The sequence below is a fragment of the Piliocolobus tephrosceles genome, chromosome 19 (genome assembly GCF_002776525.5).
Source record: "Piliocolobus tephrosceles isolate RC106 chromosome 19, ASM277652v3, whole genome shotgun sequence".
NCBI lineage: Eukaryota > Metazoa > Chordata > Mammalia > Primates > Cercopithecidae > Piliocolobus > Piliocolobus tephrosceles.
This window is the reverse complement of record NC_045452.1, coordinates 31,872,099-31,891,183: the sequence shown is the minus strand read 5'-3', so window position 1 is coordinate 31,891,183 and position 19,085 is coordinate 31,872,099. Positions and strand designations below refer to the sequence as shown.

General features: G+C 54.1%; 1 protein-coding gene across 2 annotated transcripts in view; it reads left to right on the top strand.

Annotated features, from left to right (window-relative positions):
• Positions 1-12,032, top strand: part of ALG12 (ALG12 alpha-1,6-mannosyltransferase) — a 20,582-nt gene extending 8,550 nt beyond the window's left edge. Inside the window, exons 2-10 of one of the 2 annotated variants that reach the window (XM_023222214.3) lie at positions 1,033-1,217; positions 1,304-1,436; positions 4,211-4,384; positions 4,750-4,944; positions 5,490-5,593; positions 6,867-7,090; positions 10,740-10,909; positions 10,992-11,067; positions 11,176-12,020. In XM_023222214.3, coding sequence (XP_023077982.1) covers positions 1,056-1,217; positions 1,304-1,436; positions 4,211-4,384; positions 4,750-4,944; positions 5,490-5,593; positions 6,867-7,090; positions 10,740-10,909; positions 10,992-11,067; positions 11,176-11,404 — 1,467 coding nt within the window. In that variant the 5' untranslated portion in view covers positions 1,033-1,055 and the 3' untranslated portion in view covers positions 11,405-12,020. Of the gene's footprint in view, positions 1-1,032; positions 1,218-1,303; positions 1,437-4,210; positions 4,385-4,749; positions 4,945-5,489; positions 5,594-6,866; positions 7,091-10,739; positions 10,910-10,991; positions 11,068-11,175 lie in introns of both variants that reach the window. The other variant, XM_023222215.2, reaches the window with a different exon arrangement.
• The last annotated feature ends 7,053 nt before the right edge of the window (positions 12,033-19,085 follow it).

Sequence of the window (19,085 nt, the reverse complement as noted above, 5' to 3'; positions counted from 1 at the left end):
ACCACTGCAGTGAGCCACGATCACACCACTGCAGTGAACCACGACCACACCACTGCACTCCAGCTTAGGAGACAAAGTAAGATGCTGTCTCTTAAAAAAAAATTTTTTTTAAGTAGTTTTAACAAACGGTAAGCCCTGGGGCTCTCTCTCCCTTTGCTTCTGGCCCTTCTGGTTTGGACTGAATAAAATCAAACGTGTTTTAAAAGAATCCAGAAACATGAAGAATTTGCCCCCTTCCCTCCCTTGGCCTTTCACGTGTAGCAGTTGGACACATTGCTGGCCTCTCAGGAAGCTGTTAGTATTTGGGGGACCCATTGCCAGTCTCCCCAGGCTCACATGCAGGCTCATGGCTGGTGTGGTGCCACCTTTGGGAAAGCTGGCCATGGCTTCTCCCAGCCCCCACGGTGGGGTTCGGCGCAGGCATCCACAGCTGCATCCCACCATTCCTGGGAGTAGGGGCTTTGCTGACCACTTGAGCCCTGTGTCCCGGCAGCTGTACTGCGTTCAGCCTTCTACCCTTCTGGGTCCCCCGTCCGCCACCCTCCAGCTTTGTGCCTCCCACCCAGCTAACCAGCCCCCGTCAGCCTCCCATTCCGTCTTCCTCAGCCAGTTCCCTCGGGGCCAAGCCTGGGTTTTGCTGACTCTCCTGCCTGATTTAGACTGGAGGGCAGGGGCCATTTACCAACCTCCGTTGCCCTCGTGGCCCAGGCCTGCTCAGACTCAAGGTTCTGCTGCTGAGGTCCTTCTCCCCAAAAAAACATTCACAGAGCTGAAAGTGTCAGATCCCTGGTTGCAATATGAAAGCTTCTCAAGTGTGATTTTTTTTCCCCGAACTTTCCATCTTTATGCGTTTTCAGATTTGTAATAGTGCAACTAAGACAGTAGTTCAGAGAATTCCTGCTGACTCTTTACCCAGATCTCACAAACGAGCACAAGCATGACTTTCAAAATTCAGGAATCTGCTTTCACTTTTCCAGCATGCATGGAGTGGCAGTACTAATGGCTGGTGTCTCGCACTCTTGCCCTCTGAAGGTACGTGAAGCTGAAAGCCTGGAATGGCTGGAAAGGGGTCATCAGGCAGGCGGCCCCTGCTGCTGGGGCTGCTGGCGGCTGTAGCCACTGTCCACCTGGTCACCTGTCCCTACACCAAAGTGGAGGAGAGCTTCAACCTGCAGGCCACACATGACCTGCTGTACCACTGGCGAGACCTGGAGCAGGTGAGGGGCCCCTGCTGTCCTTGGGGAAAACCTCATGTTACCAGCTGGCAGGGCCCGGGTGCACTGACCTGCCCTTCTCCTCGCAGTACGACCATCTCGAGTTCCCCGGAGTCGTCCCCAGGACGTTCCTCGGGCCAGTGGTGATCGCAGCGTTCTCCAGCCCTGCGGTTTACGTGCTTTCGCTGTTGGAAATGTCCAAGTTTTACTCTCAGCTAGTAGGTAAGGGGGTCTTCAACAAAGGAGGAGGGAGTGAGGATCATGGTGCAGGTTTTACTCTCAGCTAGTAGGTAAGGGGGTCTTCAACGAGGGAGAAGGGAGTGAGGGATCGTGGTGTCATCGGGTGACCTCAGCGAGGCCACCGTCCCCCCATCCAGGAACGCTGTCTGTTACAGTCTTGCCTGCCCTCAATCACCGTGGCATGGCGGCTCAGAGCAGGCGCTCAGGTCAGGCCTGGGACATCTGAGCCAGCCCCTCTGTGCCTCCACACTCTTGACTGTGAAATTAGGGATGACGGCACCCACTCCCCAGGGCAGATACAAGAGAAATGCCGTCTGTCTGAGGCAGCCCTCGCCACCTGAGCCTGCTGCTCCCGCCTCACCTGGCGAACCCCATGGGGTCAACAGCCTTTATTCCTGCAGAAACAGCACCATTTGCCTTGGGGAACGTGACAAACAGAAACCTCACGTTCCCAGAGGCCGCTGCAAGGCCTGTGTGCAGATCCTGGGTCTTTCTCTGTGCCCACGAGGACTAAAAAAAAACAATTTTAGAACATTTTGTACATACTACATATTGTTCTGAAAACCGATTTTTTTTTTTTTTTTGGAGACAGGGCCTTGCTGTGTCACCCAGGCTGGAGTGCAGTGGTGCAGTCACAGCTCACTGCAGCTTTGAACTCCTAGGCTCAAGTGACCGTCCCAGCTCAGCCTCCCACAGTGCTGGGATTACAGGCGTGAGCCACCGCGCCCAGTCACACAACCTGAGTTTTTAAAGTCAGCAATCACCACTTTTTCATTTCAGTACATTTTTATTGCTTTTAATACCCAGACATGCTTCCAGTGAGTCTGTCCAGCCTGCATGGAGAGCTTTAAGAAGCAGCACGTTCCTGGGGAAGGAGCACGTTCCTGGGGAAGGAGCAGTTCTGCTTCTTGAAGGGCAGATTGGGAACGGAAACCCACCATGGCATGGGGACAGCTAGACAAGCTGTGCATGTCCTGATGTCCTGTGGAGGCGTCAGGGAGCCCCAGATGGGGAGGAGTTGGGGGGCCATGAGCCAGGGAAAGGAAGTCCGCAGGCAATCCCAGGGCTGAGTCCAGATTCCCCTGGAAGCTTCTGCGTATTCCAGGGGTGGCAGCAAGAGGCCGGGAGGTTGGGCAGAGCTGGGCAGACTCCGGCGGGACAGAAACTCAGAGGGCTGCAGCTTCAGCCAGTGAAAGGAGCCCACCCTGGGTCCTTCCTGATCCCACTAAGATGACCTGGAATTGCTAGTGCCCCCCCCAGCCCCTGCCATGGGCCAAAATCCTTCCTCTCTGGATGAAGAGCACGTCATCCTGGGGACTGAAGGTCATCCTGGGGCCGAGGCTGATCCTGGAGCTGAGGCTGCCCTTGTTGGGCACGGGGTTGAGATTGTTGGGCATTTGGGAAGATGGAAAACCAAGAGAAGAGACGCAGGGGATGGACCTGATGGGAAAAAGGGAAAGTGGGGTTTGCCGGGGTCTGTGAATTGTTTAAAAAGCCCGGGGGGAATTCCAGCACCAAAAATGCAGCAGCTGGAGCCAGATCCACTCCTGGGTATCAGTGAAAAATGTCCTGTTGAGACATTCAGGCCAGACGCGGTGACTCACACCTGTAATCCCAGAACTTTGGGAGGCCGAGGCGGGGGGATCACCTGAGGTCAGGAGTTTGAGACCATCCTGGCCAACATGGGGAAAGCCTGTCTCTACTAAAAATACAAAAATTAGCCGGGCGTGGCAGCGTGTGCCTGTAATCCCAGCTACTCAGGAGGCTGAGGTAGCAGAATTGCTTGAACCCGGGAGGCAGAGGTTGCAGTGAGCCGAGATTGTGCCACTGCACTCCAGCCTGAGCAACAGAGGGAAGCTCTGTCCTTAAAAAAAAAAAAAAAAAAAAAAGACATTTGCAGTCCGAATCCAGCAATCAGTGAAAAGAACGCCTGGTATGCATACGGGGTGTTCTGGGAACAGCAGGGCCAGCACTCAGACGTCTGTGGCCCCCTTGGCAATGCCTGGGTATCTCTGCCTGTTGGCCCCCACAGCTGCCTGGACCCAGTTGCCTCTCACATGGGGGCTTCGAAGTCCCTTTGGCCTTCCGGAAAGGCAGTGAGAGATACCCAGAAGTTCATTTTTCTTCCTGTTTTCAGCCTCTCTTGCCAGCGGCTGACGGGCCAGTCCACAGTGAGGATGTGTGGTCGGCTGGGTACTGTCCTGGGCACACCTGCCCCCTCACCACCTCCTCATCAGACCACCAGCCCAGAGGTGGCTCCCGCTGTTGAGTGGGGAGAGGGGTCCTGACCCCCTTCCTGCCTGGGAGCCTGTGTTCCCGCCACGTCCCACCTCCTCACGGCTGCTGGTTAGAGCAAGATCTGAGCCCGACCCTTGCAAACATTGCCCCTGGAGATGCCACAGCCTGATGGGGTCTCTGGTTTAGTGTAGGGCTCAGCTTGTGGCACCCCCAAGTTCTGTGTCCTCCCTCATGCTTCAGAGAGCAGCCCCCGCAAGAGCCCTCGTGGCACCAGGCTTGGGCGTTTCAGTTCCCGACAGGAGCGCAGGGGGCCTGGGGCCAGACGTCTGTTTCAGACATGAAGACAATGCCCTCAAGGCTGCTTTGCCTGACATGACTGTCGGCTGGCATTGCAGCAACATAGAAAAATCCATATAGAAAGATATGTGTAGAAGGATCCACGTGGGAGGACCCACGTAGGAGGGCCCACTGGATGCTCCTCTGCTATAGGCTCACGTGCTGTCACTGTCTTTGTTTAGTTAGAGGAGTGCTTGGACTCAGCGTGATTTTTGGACTCTGGACGTTACAAAAGGAAGTGAGACGGCAGTTTGGGGCCATGGTGGCCACCATGTTCTGCTGGGTGACGGCCGTGCAGTTCCACCTGATGTTCTACTGCACGCGGACACTGCCCAACGTGCTGGCCCTGCCCGTAGGTAGGTCGCTGCCGGCCGTGCCTGCACACCCATGGTGCCGGGCAGGGGCTCCCCTGAGTCAGGGGCTCCCCGGCTGATGACAGCACCTCCCTGGTGATGGCCACTCCCCACTGGGCTCCTCAGGATGGTCCGTGGCCTGAAACCAGGCTCTTTGTTTTCCCTGCTGGGTTGGGATGCACTTCCTAGCCAACAGCGTGGGTGTGGGGGGCGGCTCTGAGTGGTTTGTTTTCTGGGATATTTGTGTGACTTTTATGATAAGAAAAGGAACAGCTGCTGGTTAGAGCAAGGTCCCTTCGCTTCCCAGGGTGTTTTCTGGGCCAGGTGGGCCCTGTGTCTGATGGGCACCCTCCCGCGCTGTCTTGCAGTCCTGCTGGCCCTGGCAGCCTGGCTGCGGCACGAGTGGGCCCGCTTCATCTGGCTGTCAGCCTTCACCATCATCGTGTTCAGGGCGGAGCTGTGCCTGTTCCTGGGTCTCCTGCTGCTGCTGGCCTTGGGCAACCGAAAGATTTCTGTAGTCAGAGCCCTCCGCCACGCCATCCCGGCGGGGATCCTCTGTTTAGGTAAGTCAGTCGCTGCGGGATGCTTCTAACTGGATTTTATTTTGCCTTGTTTTACAAAAGTCAAGAGAAATTTGGGACGTTTTCATCCCCATGAAATAAAATGACTCTAACTTTAGCAGTGTTAAAACATTTCAGTCCTAAGCCTCCTGCCCAGGGTCTCCAGGGGGCCCCACCCTGCACCTTGGGAGCCCCTGTTCACTGGTCTGTCCCTTGTCCTTGGGCTGGGGGAGGCCACAAGAGCAGAGGGTGGCTTGTCCCTGCGCCAGGCGGTGGTTCTGGGCAGTGGTGTCCTCAACACAGCTGGCGTCTTTTTTCTTTTTTTTTTTTTAAAAGAGAGCTTGCTCTGTCACCCAGGATGGAGTGCAGTGGCATGAACGTGGTCCATTGCAACCTGCAACTCCTAGGCTCCAGCAATCTTCCCACCCAGCCCAACCTCTTTTCTTTGAAAGCAGCTTGTAGTTTCTGTAATGATGGGGGCTGCACTGTGGCGGGGTGTTTACTGATGGCTGTGTTTGCGAGTAAGAAACTCTATTTTGTTTTATCAGGACTGACGGTTGCCGTGGATTCTTATTTTTGGCGGGAGCTCACGTGGCCAGAAGGAAAGGTGTTTTGGTACAACACTGTCCTGAACAAAAGCTCCAACTGGGGGGTATCCTTCGGTGTCCGTGCAGGAGGGCGATGGGTGGGACTCCCAGCCACAACTCCTGGGCCTCCTTGGGTGGTGAAAGCAGCTGCTTCTCCCTTCTGTGCAGCCTGGCTGCAGGGTCAGGATGGAGTCCCTCCCTTCCACTTGCTTCTGGGAAATTGCTGACCATGGGTGGTGAGGTCCCGGCTGCCCTCTCTCAGTCCTGTGGAAACAGCCCTGCCCCAGATTAACCCAGCCTTTCTTCTGCTCCTTGGGCAATCTGCCTTTTTTTTTTTTTTTTGAGACCGAGTCTGGCTCTGCCGCCCAGGCTGGAGTACAGTGGTGTGATCTCAGCTCACTGCAGCTTCTGCCTCCCTGGTTCAAGCAATTCTCCTGCCTCAGCCTCACGAGTAGCTGGGACTATAGGTGCGCGCCACCACGCCTGGCTAATTTTTGTATTTTTAGTAGAGATGGGGTTTTACCATGTTGATCAGGCTGGTCTTAAACTTCTGACCTCAAGTGATCTGCCCACCTCGGCCTCCCAAAGTGCTGGGATTACAGGTGTGAACCACCACACCTGGCCCGGACAATCTGCATTTAAAAAGCACTTTCTTAGGAAGTATGTCAAATGTACACACGTAGATGGAATAGCATAACAAATCCCCAACACATGTGTCACCCGTGACCATCTGTTTTTGTTTGTTTGTTTGTTTTTTGAGACAGAGTCTCACCCTGTTGCCAGGTTGGAGTGCAATGGCACGATCTCGGCTCACTGCAACCTCCAACTCCCTGGTTCAAGTGATTCTCCTGTCTCAGCCTCCTGAGTAGCTGGGATTACAGGCACTTGCTACCATGCCCAGCTAATTTTTGTATTTGTATCAGAGACGGGGTTTCACCGTGTTGGCCAGGATGGTCTCGATCCCTTGACCTCGTGATCTGCCCACCTTGGCCTCCCAAAGTGCTGGGATTACAGACGTGAGCCACTGCGCCTGGCTGACCATCTGTTTTTAACCGTGAAGAAAAGGGTGCAGAGACCGAACATCCCACGGCCCTTTCTGCCTTGGTCCTGCCTGGAGGGGGCCCGAAGCCCAAGTGGTATGTGTGCACCCGCGCCGTGGCCTGGGTGTGTCTTTTAGGAGGGGGCCTGGGGCCTGAGTGGTGTCTGTGCACGTGAGCCATGACCCAGGCTGTGTCTCTCAGCACAACTGTCTTCAGGCATCTTCTCTGCCTTGACCCCGCCACCCAGCCCACGGGCTTATCGTGGACAGGTGCGTGGCCTCCTTAACCCAGCCCGCAGACCTCCCCACTGCTGTGGTACTTCTACTCAGCCCTGCCCCGCGGCCTGGGCTGCAGCCTGCTCTTTGTCCCCCTGGGCTTGGTGGACAGAAGGACGCACGCACTGACGGTGCTGGCACTGGGCTTCGTGGCGCTCTACTCCCTCCTGCCACACAAGGAGCTACGCTTCATCATCTATGCCTTCCCTGCTCTCAACATCACAGCTGCCAGAGGCTGCTCCTACCTGTGAGCACTCTTTTTGTGACATGCATTTTTAGTTTCATTGGAAACAGGTTCACTGATTTACTGTGTGGGGGGTGTATGTATGTGTTTAAGTTTTGAAACAGGGTCTTGCTCTGTCACCCAGGCTGGAGTGCAGCAGTGCGATCGTGGCTCACTGCACTCCTCAACTCCTAGGGAGTCAAGCCATCCTCCTGCCTCCTCCTCTCAAAGTGCTGAGATTACAGGTGTGAGCCACCGGGGCTATTTTTTAAGATAAACACAGGGCGTGTTGAATTAGGCGCTTATGTCAAAAGAGGGTGGCCCCAGTCCTCTCTCCTCCCTGAGGTCTGCATGGGATGGGCCGGCCTGGCGACCTGCTGACAGAGGGCTTTGCTCAGGTGGTCTTTGTCTTGGGTTAATTTGGTGACTAGTCCACATATGGTGATGCACCAGCGGTCCCCATCTCTGTCACAGGGGAGGGACACTCACACGGGTAGCGATGGCAGAGGGCAGGGGCGGCCAGGCCTGGGAGGCTCTGAGGGTGACAGGTTAGGTGGAGGAAGGACGTTCATGGCCATCCTGACAGGGCCTCAGGGTTGAGGGCATTTGTCAAGGCAGGTCGTCTGGCTGGAAGAGGGGGATGGTCAGGGAGGTGCGTGTGGCTCGGTGCAGAGGGCCCAGTGTGGCCCAGGCTCGGGGTCCTGTGGAGGGTGGGCGGGCTTCCTGGGGGGAGGGACTGAAGGCAGCAGGTGATGGAGGTGGAGCTGGGAGCCTGCCAGGGCCTGGGGAGGGCACTGCCTGGACTGAGGGTGGGGCGGTCTGAGTGCAGCTGCCACTCAGTGTTGCAAGCCTCAGGGAGCCAGCAGAGTCCATCACTGCTGGGCCCTGTGGGTTCTGGGGAAGGGCCCGGGGCTGAGGCTGGCCAGCTCTGTGCCCATTCAGAGCTTGCTGCCTTGATGGGAACAGGAGGCCAACTCAGGCCACACTGGACATTGAGGGGTGGCAGGGCTGCGGGCCAGGAGGGCCGGGGCCTGAGGCGCTGAGAGGTGCCCACTCTGGCTGGAGAGGACGTCCCACAACGCGGTCCCTGATCCCAGGCAGCGGTCAGGCACTTGCCAGTGACACCTGTTCAGGGGAGGGGATGGTGCCCCTCAGCTCCCACTGCTCTGCACTGCCCTTGGGCCTGGGAGCTCCTCTGGCTGCTGTGACTGTTCCTCGCCGGGGGTTCCTCCAGCTGCCATGGCCGTGCCTCCGTGGAGCCCCTGGGAGCTCCTCCAGCTGCCATGGCTGTTCCTCACTGGGGGATCCTCTGGCTGCCATGGCCATGCCTGGGTTGGGGACTCCTCTGGCTGCCATGGCCATGCCTAGGTTGGGGGCTCCTCCAGCTGCTGTAACTGTGCCTCAGTGGGGGCTCCTGGGAGCTCTGCCTCTGCTTTTCTGTGCCTTTGGCTCCCTCCCGTCCCAGGGGTCGGCTCAGGGCTGAAGGGGGAGCAGACTCCAGCCCGAGTCATGGAAAAGAGGGTGGGAAAGACGGGGAGAATGGCGCAGATGGATTGTATTTGGTGACAGACTTTTCCAGCAGGGAAGAAGATCCAGTGTGAACCGGACCCAGCTCTGCTGAAACCAAAGCTAGGAGTGTCTGAGGCCTGGTGTGCTGGGCGTGAGGGCTGCTCCGTGCAAGGGCCCCCGCTGTGCCAGTCGGCCTTATCCGGAGGAGGACAAACTTGGGGCGTCTAAATGAGGGGGTGCAGGGTAGGGCAAGGCCCCCTCCGAAGTCAGGTCCTCAGCCCGGTCACCCTGGGAGCAAGAGCAGGCCGCCCCCGTCCCCCACCCCCGGCGTTAGGGCCCAGGGCCTTGCCGGGGGTGCCAGCTTTCCGCAGTGACTGCCCACTCCGGCTCTGGGCGGGAACGAAGGGCCAACGCCCTGGCAGTGCTGAGCTCTTTGGGGCAGGCACTTAGGAGGCTGGGGTCATCCTAGGAGCGGCCTCGAGCTCAGGAACGGCCCCAGAGTTTGTTCACGGGTGCACTAGTCTGCTCTCGCACCGCTGTAAAGAAACACCGGAGACCGGTTAATTTATAAAGAGGAGGCTTCATTGGCTCGCGGTTCCGCAGGCCGTACAGGATTGGCTGGCGGTTCCGCAGGCCGTACAGGATTGGCTCGCGGTTCCGCAGGCCGTACAGGATTGGCTCGCGGTTCTGGAGGCCGTACAGGATTCTCTGGGTGCCGCAGGCTGTACAGGAAGCCTGATGCTGGAGTCTGCTCAGCTTCCAGGGAGGCCTGGGGAAACTTTCCATCGTGGCGGAAGGCGAGAGGGAAGCAGGCACGTGTTGTGTGGCCAGAGCAGGAGGAAGAGGGACAGGGGAGGCGTCACCCATTTTCAAACAAGCAGACGTCTTGAGAACTCCCTCAGTATCAGGAGAACAGCATGGAGGGGATGGCACCAATCCATTCCTGAAGGCTCTACCTCCGTGACCCAGTCACCTCCCACCAGGCCCCACCTCCAGCACTGGGGATCACAGTTGGACATGAGATTTGGTGGGGACGCAGATCCGAACCATAGCAAAGGGCAGGGCCTGCGGAGAAGAGGGCTCCGAGGAGCCTGGTGGGTTTGGAAGAGTCTTGATCAGGGGTTCAGGGCGTTTAGACCAGGGTTGGCAAACTTTTCTGTTAAGGACCAGCTAATAAGGAGCCTCATCTTCGTGGGTCACGCGGTCTTTGGCAGCTGCTAACTCTGCTGTAGGAGCCTGAGATTGGCACAGTCTATTGTGAGAGAACTAGCAGCGCCCTGTGCCACAGAGCTCATTCACCTGCTGGGAGTGGACTTGGCAGCGCGGGTGACACTCTGACCTACACAGTCAGTTGGGATTGTTTGAAAATATATTTTTAGGCTGGGCGTGGTGGCTCATGCTTCTCATCCCAGCACTTTGGAAGGCTGAGGCAGGCAGATCACGAGGTCAGGAGTTCAAGACTAGCCTGGCCAACATAGTGAAAGCCTATCTCTACTAAAAATACAAAAATTAGCTGGGCATGGTAGCGGGCAGCTTGAGGCAGGAGAATCACTTGAACCTGGCAGGTGGAGGTTGCAGTGAGCTGAGATCGTGCCACTGCACTCCAGTCTGGGTGACACAGTGAGGCTCTGTCTCAAAAGAAAAGAAAATACATTTTTAAAAATCTCATCTAGGCCAGGCACGGTGGCTCACACCTGTAATCACAGCACTTTGAGAGGCCGAGATGGGCGGATCACGAGGTCAGGAGATCGAGACCATCCTGGCTAACACGGTGAAACCCCGTCTCTATTAAAAGTACAAAAAATTAGCTGGGCGTGATGGTGGGTGCCTGTAGTCCCAGCTACTCGGGAGGCTGAGGCAGGAGAATGGCGTGAACCCTGAAGGCGGAGCTTGCAAGTGAGCCGAGATTATGCCGCTGCACTCCAGCCTGGGGGACAGAGTGAAAAAAAAAATCTAAAGTTTAATTTGGCATCTTGGGTAGAATTTCACAGACAATTCTTGAGGCAGTATCTTAACTACTTTTACCGGTTAATCTGTTTATTTGGTGGTGAACTCTTTGTTATGCCTTGGAGAAGTTGAACAGCAGGTTATGCTCCCACTATGTTTTGTAGATAGATTATTGTCACCACGTTCTGCCTATGATGTGTAACCATTCTTTTTTCAGGTTGAATAACTATAAAAAGTCTTGGCTGTACAAAGTGGGGTCTCTGCTTGTGATTGGACACCTCGTGGTGAATGCCGCCTACTCAGCCACGGCCCTGTACGTGTCGCATTTCAACTACCCGGGTGGCGTCGCGATGCAGAGGCTGCACCAGCTGGTGCCCCCCCAGACAGGTGGGTACTGGAGGCGCTGCCTGGGGACCACTGTGGCTCCGACCGCAGGGCTGGGCTCTGACGGCAGGCCTGGTTTTCCTAGACGTCCTTCTGCACATTGATGTGGCAGCTGCCCAGACAGGCGTGTCTCGGTTTCTCCAAGTCAACAGTGCCTGGAGGTAGGATTCACACACAGCACGACCCTCCTGGAAGCCACCCTTGGTACCCGGGGTGGGGGATGGGGCAATTTGGGGCCCTGGGCTGGACCACCGGCTCTCATCCCACAGGTATGACAAGAGGGAGGACGTGCAGCCGGGGGCGGGCATGCTGGCGTACACACACATCCTCATGGAGGCGGCCCCTGGGCTCCTGGCCCTCTACAGGGACACACACCGGGTCCTGGCCAGCATCGTGGGCACCACAGGTGTGAGTCTGAACCTGACCCAACTGCCCCCCTTCAACGTCCACCTGCAGACAAAACTGGTGCTTCTGGAGAGGCTCCCCCGGCCGTCCTGAGGGGGACCAAGCAGCCCCCAGCAGCCACAGGCCTTCCAGGAGCTGAGTGTTCTGGCACAGTTCCAACACAATTATGACAATTCAGACAAGCAAGTCAAAGTACTGTGCACCTGCCTCTGACAGACACCAGAGCAGGGCCAGGGCCTCCACAGCCTCACCTGGGGCTCGCAGCACCAGAGAACAAGGGGCCCAGGTCTTGTTGGCACCCCGGGAACCGCTGCCCAGGGTGATGGTGGCCTGCCCAGGGCTGGTTGGCCACAGTCATCTGTCGTCCAGACCGGGTGCCATTCATGACTAATGAGGAGCAGCGGGCTCACCTGGGCACCTGTCTGCCGGGAGGCCACGTGTGTCGTGGCGTGCCCACCCGGGGGGAGCAGTAGTTTGGCAGCACCCCACGCCTGCTGCCAGAGGGCCTCTCGGGGCACCTAAGACAGCACCCCCTCTCAGGGGAGACCATGGTGGCCCCTGCCGCCCCCCTGACCTGCTGCCACCACTGCAACTTTTTTATTCACAGGCATCCCATCTCCATCACAGATAAAATTTTAGGAGATAAATACGTTCAAAAAGGAATGAGAGAAAAAGAATAAGGCAATAAATGTTGATCAGAACCTCTCAAGATTACAGAAAATAATGAGAATGAAATTTAAAAAATGTTTCCTGTGTGATAGCTTATCACGGGTGACTATTCCAGGTGTTATGGTAAAGGGGCAGCTTGGTGCTGTCAGCTTCCCTGACCACGCATTTATAAAGCTCCAAAGTACATGTGATGCTGCTGGGCACTGGAGACGGGGGACTAGCTGCTGCTGCACACATATGCACACATACCACACACACACGCACACACAATGCACATGTGCACACATGTATACACTACACACATGCACACAACATGCATACACACTACACACATGCACACACCATGCAGACACTACACGCATACACACAATGCACATGTGCACACACCATGCATAAACACTACACACATGCGCACAGTGCACACATGCACACACCATGCTTACACACCACACATGCACACACGGCACATGTGCACACACCATGCATACACACTACACACATGCACACATACAATGCACACGTGCACACACCAGGCGTACACACCACACACACACACAATGCACATGTGCACACACGAGTACACACCACACATGCACAATGTACATGCACACCATGCGTACACACCATGCATACTACACATGCATGCACACACTGCACATGTGCACACACCATGCGTACACACTACACATGCACACAATGCACACGGGCACACACCATGCATACACACCACACACACATGCACACAAATGCACACATGCACATCATGCATACATACCACACACGTATCCATGCACACAATGCGCATGTGCACACACCATGCACACACACCACACACGTGCACACCCCCATACATACACACCACACATGCGTGTACACACACATGCATAAAGACATGATTTCTTCCTGAGCTCTTTGAGAACTTGTGGCTGTTGGCCCAGGTACCCTGGGGCTGCCTGTCCACCTGATGCCTCCTGGTTTTCCCATTGCATCTGGCGAACATCTATGCAGACACTTCCTGACTCCCACAGAGGCCAGATGGTGAGGACTGGAGAGCAGGCTTCCCGGCTCCAGCATCCCACAGACATGGGCTCCCTCCCCCATCCATTCATCTGTGTGTCTCAGGTATTCCGTGGTTATCCACGCTCGTTCTCTTTTATCACTGGCCACATGTGGATTGCCTCCCGACTTCAGTGGTCTGTGAGTTGCTCCTGTCTTTAATTATCCTGGTGTTCAAAGTGTACGAGATTTGCTGGTGGGAACCCTGCCACGCTCTGCCTGTGCGCTGCGCTTCTCCTTCCAGCACCTCCTCATGACCAGGCATGGCAGGGCATCCTCTTGGGCCTCTGGCCTCCGCCATTGCTCTGTGGGGCTTGGCTCCCTCTGGTGGGGAACAGCGTTAGAGACCAGGATCTCGACACGAGGTGTGCTCGATGCCACAGGGTGCCTGAGCTTTAGGCCCTTTCCGTGGACAGGCTAGGGAGAACAGGCGTGCCGACATGCAGACACACACGTACATATGTAATATGCGTGTACAGATCTGAAACGGCTCAGAGCCGTGCGCGGATTCTGTCCCACCTTGCACGGTTCTTCCCTACCCCCCATCTCCACCCTGAGGACCCTGGCCCCCAGCAACAGCAGCATCCTCAGGCATCTGCTGGGGAGTCCAGCGCACGCCTGCTCGAGAGCTCCAGCACAGCTTTGCCACAGGGTTGCAAAAACAAACCCACCATGAAGAGGTCGGGATTGTGTGGAGTTCACTCCCTGCCCACAACTGCGGGTGCCGTCAAGTGCTGTGCTCATGAGTTCCGTGGATTGGCTTCTCCTCCATCAGTGTTGTGGTGCCTTCATTGGAAATACAGCTGGGTTCATCCTTCCCATTTGCTTTCAGTCTCATGCCTCCCACCACACCCCACGCCCTGTCCTGTTAGGTTTGTAGCGTGTGACCATCCTTCTAGATGTCAAAACTGCCCCTAAAGACAGACGCAGGGAGCCACTCCCTCCCGTGCCTCCTCCTCACTTTTTGGTATTGAGCATAGGTGTCTCCTGGTTTTCTCGCGTGTTGAATTTTGTAAAGATGAACGTATACACGTGTATTTCTCTTTCTTAGACGGAGCATTCTTTATATGCTCTTCTGCACTTTGGCTTTTTGGTTTTGTTTCAGAGACAGGGTCTTGCTCTTGTTACCCAGGCTGGAGTGCAGTGGTGCAATCATAGCTTACTGTAGCCTCCATCTCCTGGGCTCAAGCCATCCTCCCACCTCAGCCTCCCGAGTAGCTGGGACTACAGGTGTGTGCCACCAAGCCCAGCTAATTTTTTTTAAGTTTTTGTTGTAGAGATGGGGTCTCGCTATGTTGCCCAGGATGGTCTTGAACTCCAAGCTTCCAGCAGTCCCCCTGCCTTAGCCTCCTAAAGTGCTGGAATGACAGGCGTGAGCTTCCAGCCACACATTGTTTTTTTCACATAACACTCTCTCCTGGAAACCATGGTGTCGACGTAAGGATTTCCCTCACTGTCTTTTAGAACCACGTGGCTGGCGCTCTGCCATGTGATGGGCTGCAGTTTCCTCAGCTGCTGTCCTCTCTATGGTCGGTCAGGTTATTCCCGATAGTTTGTAAATTCAGATAATGCTGCCATGAATAAACGAGTGCCTTTGTACTTTCAGATTGTTCGAGGTGTGTCTTCAGGGTGAATTCCTGCGTGTGGCAGCGCTGGGCCGCGGGGTGACTGTGCGTTGGTTGCATTGGGTATTGCCACGTTTCCTCCACAGGGTGGTCCCATTTTGCAACCCCACAGGGCCAAGTTTTTTTAATTGGCCAGTCTGAGGGGTGAGTGGTGGTTCAGTGTCATTTCAATCATTTTTCTTTTTTTCTTTTTTGAGACAGAGTCTTGCTTTGTCACCCAGGCTGGAGTGCAGTAGCGCAATCTTGGCTCACTGCAACCTCCGCCTCCCAGGCTCAAGTGATTCCTCTGCCTCAGCCTCCCAAGTAGCTGGGACTACAGGGGCTCACCACCATGTCCAGCTCATTTTTTTGTATTATAGTAGAGACAGGATTTCACCATATCGGTCAGGCTGGTCTCAAACTCCTGACCACGTGATCCACCCACCTCGGCCTCCGAAAGTGCTGGGATTACAGGTGTGAGCCACTGTGCCCAGCCTTGATCATTTTTCTTATGAGTGAAGTTGAATGTCTTTTCATAGACTAATTTTTTTGGTGTTTTTTTTAGAGATGGGGGGGTCTCACTGTGTTGCCCAGGCTAGTAGTCTCCAACTCCTGGGCTCAAGTAATCCACCTGCCTTGGCCCTCCAAAGTGCTGGGATTACAGGTGTGAGCCACCGTGCCTGGCTGGGGTTAATTTTTTAATATGATGTGAGATATGGATCAATTGTTTTTTGTCTATGGATATCCAGTTGTTCTAGCCCCATTTGTTGAAAACGTCATCCTCAGTGGTGCACGCCTGTAGTTCCAGCTACTAGAGGCTGAGGCAGGAGGATTCCTTGAGCCCAGGAGGTTGAGACTGCAGTGAGCTGTGATTGCACCACTGTGCTCCAGCCTGGGTGTCAGAGAGAGACCCCTATCTCTTAGGAAAAGAAGGCCCGGCTGGGCGCGGTGGCTCACGCCTGTAATCCCAGCACTTTGGGAGGCCGAGACGGGCGGATCACGAGGTCAGGAGATCGAGACCATCCTGGCTAACACGGTGAAACCCCGTCTCTACTAAAAAATACAAAAATCTAGCCGGGCGAGGTGGCGGGCGCCTGTAGTCCCAGCTACTCGGGAGGCTGAGGCAGGAGAATGGCGTAAACCCGGGAGGCGGAGCTTGCAGTGAGCTGAGATCCGGCCACTGCACTCCAGCCCTGGCAACAGAGCGAGACTCCGTCTCAAAAAAAAAAAAAAAAAGAAAAGAAAAGAAGGCCGGGCGCGGTGGCTCACGCCTGTAATCCCAGCACTTTGGGAGGCTGAGGCAGGCGGATTGCTTGAGGTCAGGAGATCGAGACCATCCTGGCGAACACGGTGAAACCCCGTCTCTACTAAAAATACAAAAAGTTAGCCGGGCATGGTGGTGGGCACCTGTAGTCCCAGCTTTCCCGTTTCCGCTCCTTTCAGGAGCATTCCTCATTCCTTCCCACTTCAAGTGTCCACCTGGAGAATTCCCTCCAGGATGTGTTTTAGGGCCGGTTGGCTGGTGACAAATTTCTGCAATTTTTTGTTTTGTCCAAAAACTTAAGATCACCCTCACTTTTGAGGAATCTTCTCACAGAGTATATAAATCTAGATTGGTAATTATTTCCTTTCAGCATTTAAAAAAAAGCCTCTCCACCATTCCAGCTATTTGTTTTTTTTTTTTTTTTTTGAGATGGAGTCTTGCTCTGTCGCCCAGGCTGGAGTGCAGTGGCCGGATCTCAGCTCACTGCAAGCTCCGCCTCCCGGGTTTACGCCATTCTCCTGCCTCAGCCTCCAGAGTAGCTGGGACTACAGGCGCCTGCCACCTCGCCCGGCTAGTTTTTTGTATTTTTAGTAGAGACGGGGTTTCACCATGTTCGCCAGGATGGTCTCGATCTCCTGACCTCGTGATCCACCCGTCTCGGCCTCCCAAAGTGCTGGGATTACAGGCTTGAGCCACCGCGCCCGGCCGCAACTATTTGTTTTAGAGAGTCAGCTGCCAGCTTTATTGCTCCTCTGAAGGTAAAAGTGTCTCTTCTCCCTCCCTCTGCTTAAGATTCTCTTTCTCCCCGGGTTTCAGTACTTTGCTGTGACGTGCCTAGGTGCAGGTTACTTTCAATTTATCCACATTGGGGTTCAAAGACACTGACATCTATGGCTGATGTCCCAACAGTTCTGGAAAGTCCTCAGCTGTGATCTCATCCAAATGGTGCTCCACCCCTTCTGTCTCCTCTTCTGGGACTCCCGTCAGCTGTGTGCTAGTCCTTTCCCTTGCACTCTCTCTCTCAGGCACCTTTCATCTCTCTGTAATCTGAATGTTTTCTACCAGCTTGTCTTCTAATTCAGTCATCCTTTCATCTGTATGTCTAATTTGGTATTAACTACATCTAGGGAACTCTTCATTCATTGTTGTGTTTGTCAGCATTAGCGTGTTTATGATTCTCTCTGGTGGCATTCTCCACCTTCTCATCCATGTTACTGATGGATAAATCATAAAGCCCATGTCTGAAAACCCCAGTATTTGGATCACGTGTGAGACTATTTTCTTATGATTCTCTTACTTTTCAGTCACTTGGTCTATTTTTTCAGGGTGTCTCAATTTTTTATGAGAGTCAAACTGTTTATCTGTAAAGTTATAGGAGCTCTGATCTTTTCATTGAAAGAAAAGATAGTTTTCCTCTGGCAGAAAGGTGAGGCAGATCGCCTGGGTGCAATCAAGGCTGAGATGGCTCAAGCCATGTCCAGACTTGGTGAGGGCTGGTCCCTCTCCAGTTTGCCCTTCAGGAGTCTCACCTGGAAACCTGAGTTTTCTCAATGGCAGGCACTGAAGTCCCAAGTTTTGTCTCCCTTGCCCAAAGATGTCTCAGCTTTCCAGCCTTTTGCTGCTATATTTGGGTTTCCAAGCCTCTTGCCTTGAGCACAAGCAGCAACCAGGAGTAGGCCCCTGCTGCAGGGGAAGATGGACACAGGGAACTGGACCACTTCTCTGAGGCTCCTGGCATCCTGGCCAACACGACAGCTTGTGTGTTGCTGCTGGTCTCCCAGCCCAGTGACACCGCACCAGCTCTGGTTGCCACCTTCTGTCAGGCCTTAGAGCAGGACACCAGCAAATGGCCCAACAGGAAAAAATGTTGTGAATGCAGGACTCACCTTTATGCAAGTCTCATCTGACTAGGATTTTGTTTCCTTAAATCCTGGCTCTCTTAATTGCTCTCTGATGTCTTCAAAAAGCTCTTTTTAAAAATATATTTTATATGGCCTTCATGGTTCTTGGGAAAGGTTTGGTCTGATACCAGTTGCTGCCTCATAGTCAGAAGTGGAAGGGAAGGGAATTTTAGCTTTAAATGAAGTTCAATTTTTTTTTTTTTTTTTTTTGAGACGGAGCCTCGCTCTGTCGCCCAGGCTGGAGTGCAGTGGCGCGATCTCGGCTCACTGCAAGCTCTGCCTCCCGGGTTCACGCCATTCTCCTGCCTCAGCCTCCCGAGTAGCTGGGACTACAGGTGCCTGCCACCTCGCCCGGCTAGTTTTTTGTACTTTTTTAAGTAGAGACGGGGTTTCACCATGTTAGCCAGGATGGTCTCAATCTCCTGACCTCGTGATCCACCCATCTCGGCCTCCCAAAGTGCTGGGATTACAGGCTTGAGCCACTGTGCCTGGCCGAAGTTCAATGTTTTATTATTGCAGGAATGGTCTTCAAAAAGTTCATGGAAAATGCATACTATGACAAAGCTATGCATGGATTTCAAAATTCTTTTGCACCAAAATAAACTCATACCAACTTGCCTGAATAGATCTGGTTTGAGGCAATAAGAATAAGACATCAGTTTGAAAAGGGCTCCTATCAGAACAACATGAATTCTGCAAAAACTGAAGCATCAAATCTATAGTGAACCTTGGGTGGAAGAATGGTGAAAATCACTGATGCTTTACAAAAAGTGTATGAGGACAGTGCCCTAAAGAAATCAGCAGTGTATATACATAAATACCTCATTTTAAGAAGGGACAAGACAGCGTTGAAGATGAAGACCACAGTGGCGACCATCCACATCAATTTGCAAGGAAAAAATTCATCTTGTTCATGCTCTGATTAAAGAGGACAGATAATGAACAGAACAAACAATAGCCAAGACCACAGACATCTCAACTGGTTCAAAACTGAAGTTGAGCAAGCTTTCCATTAGGTGGGTGCCAAAACCGTTGTACCCAGATCAGCTGCAGACAAGAGCAGAACTTTCAATGGAAATTTTAAACAAACGGCATCAAGACCCTGAAGCATTTCCTTGAATTATAACAGGAGATGGAACAGGGCTTTACCAGTACCATCCTGAAGACAAACCACAATCAAAGCAATGGCTACCAAGAGGTAGAAGTGGCCCAGTCAAGGCAAATGTGGACAAGTCAAAGTAAGGTCATGGTAACAGTTTCTTAGGATGCTTAATGCATTT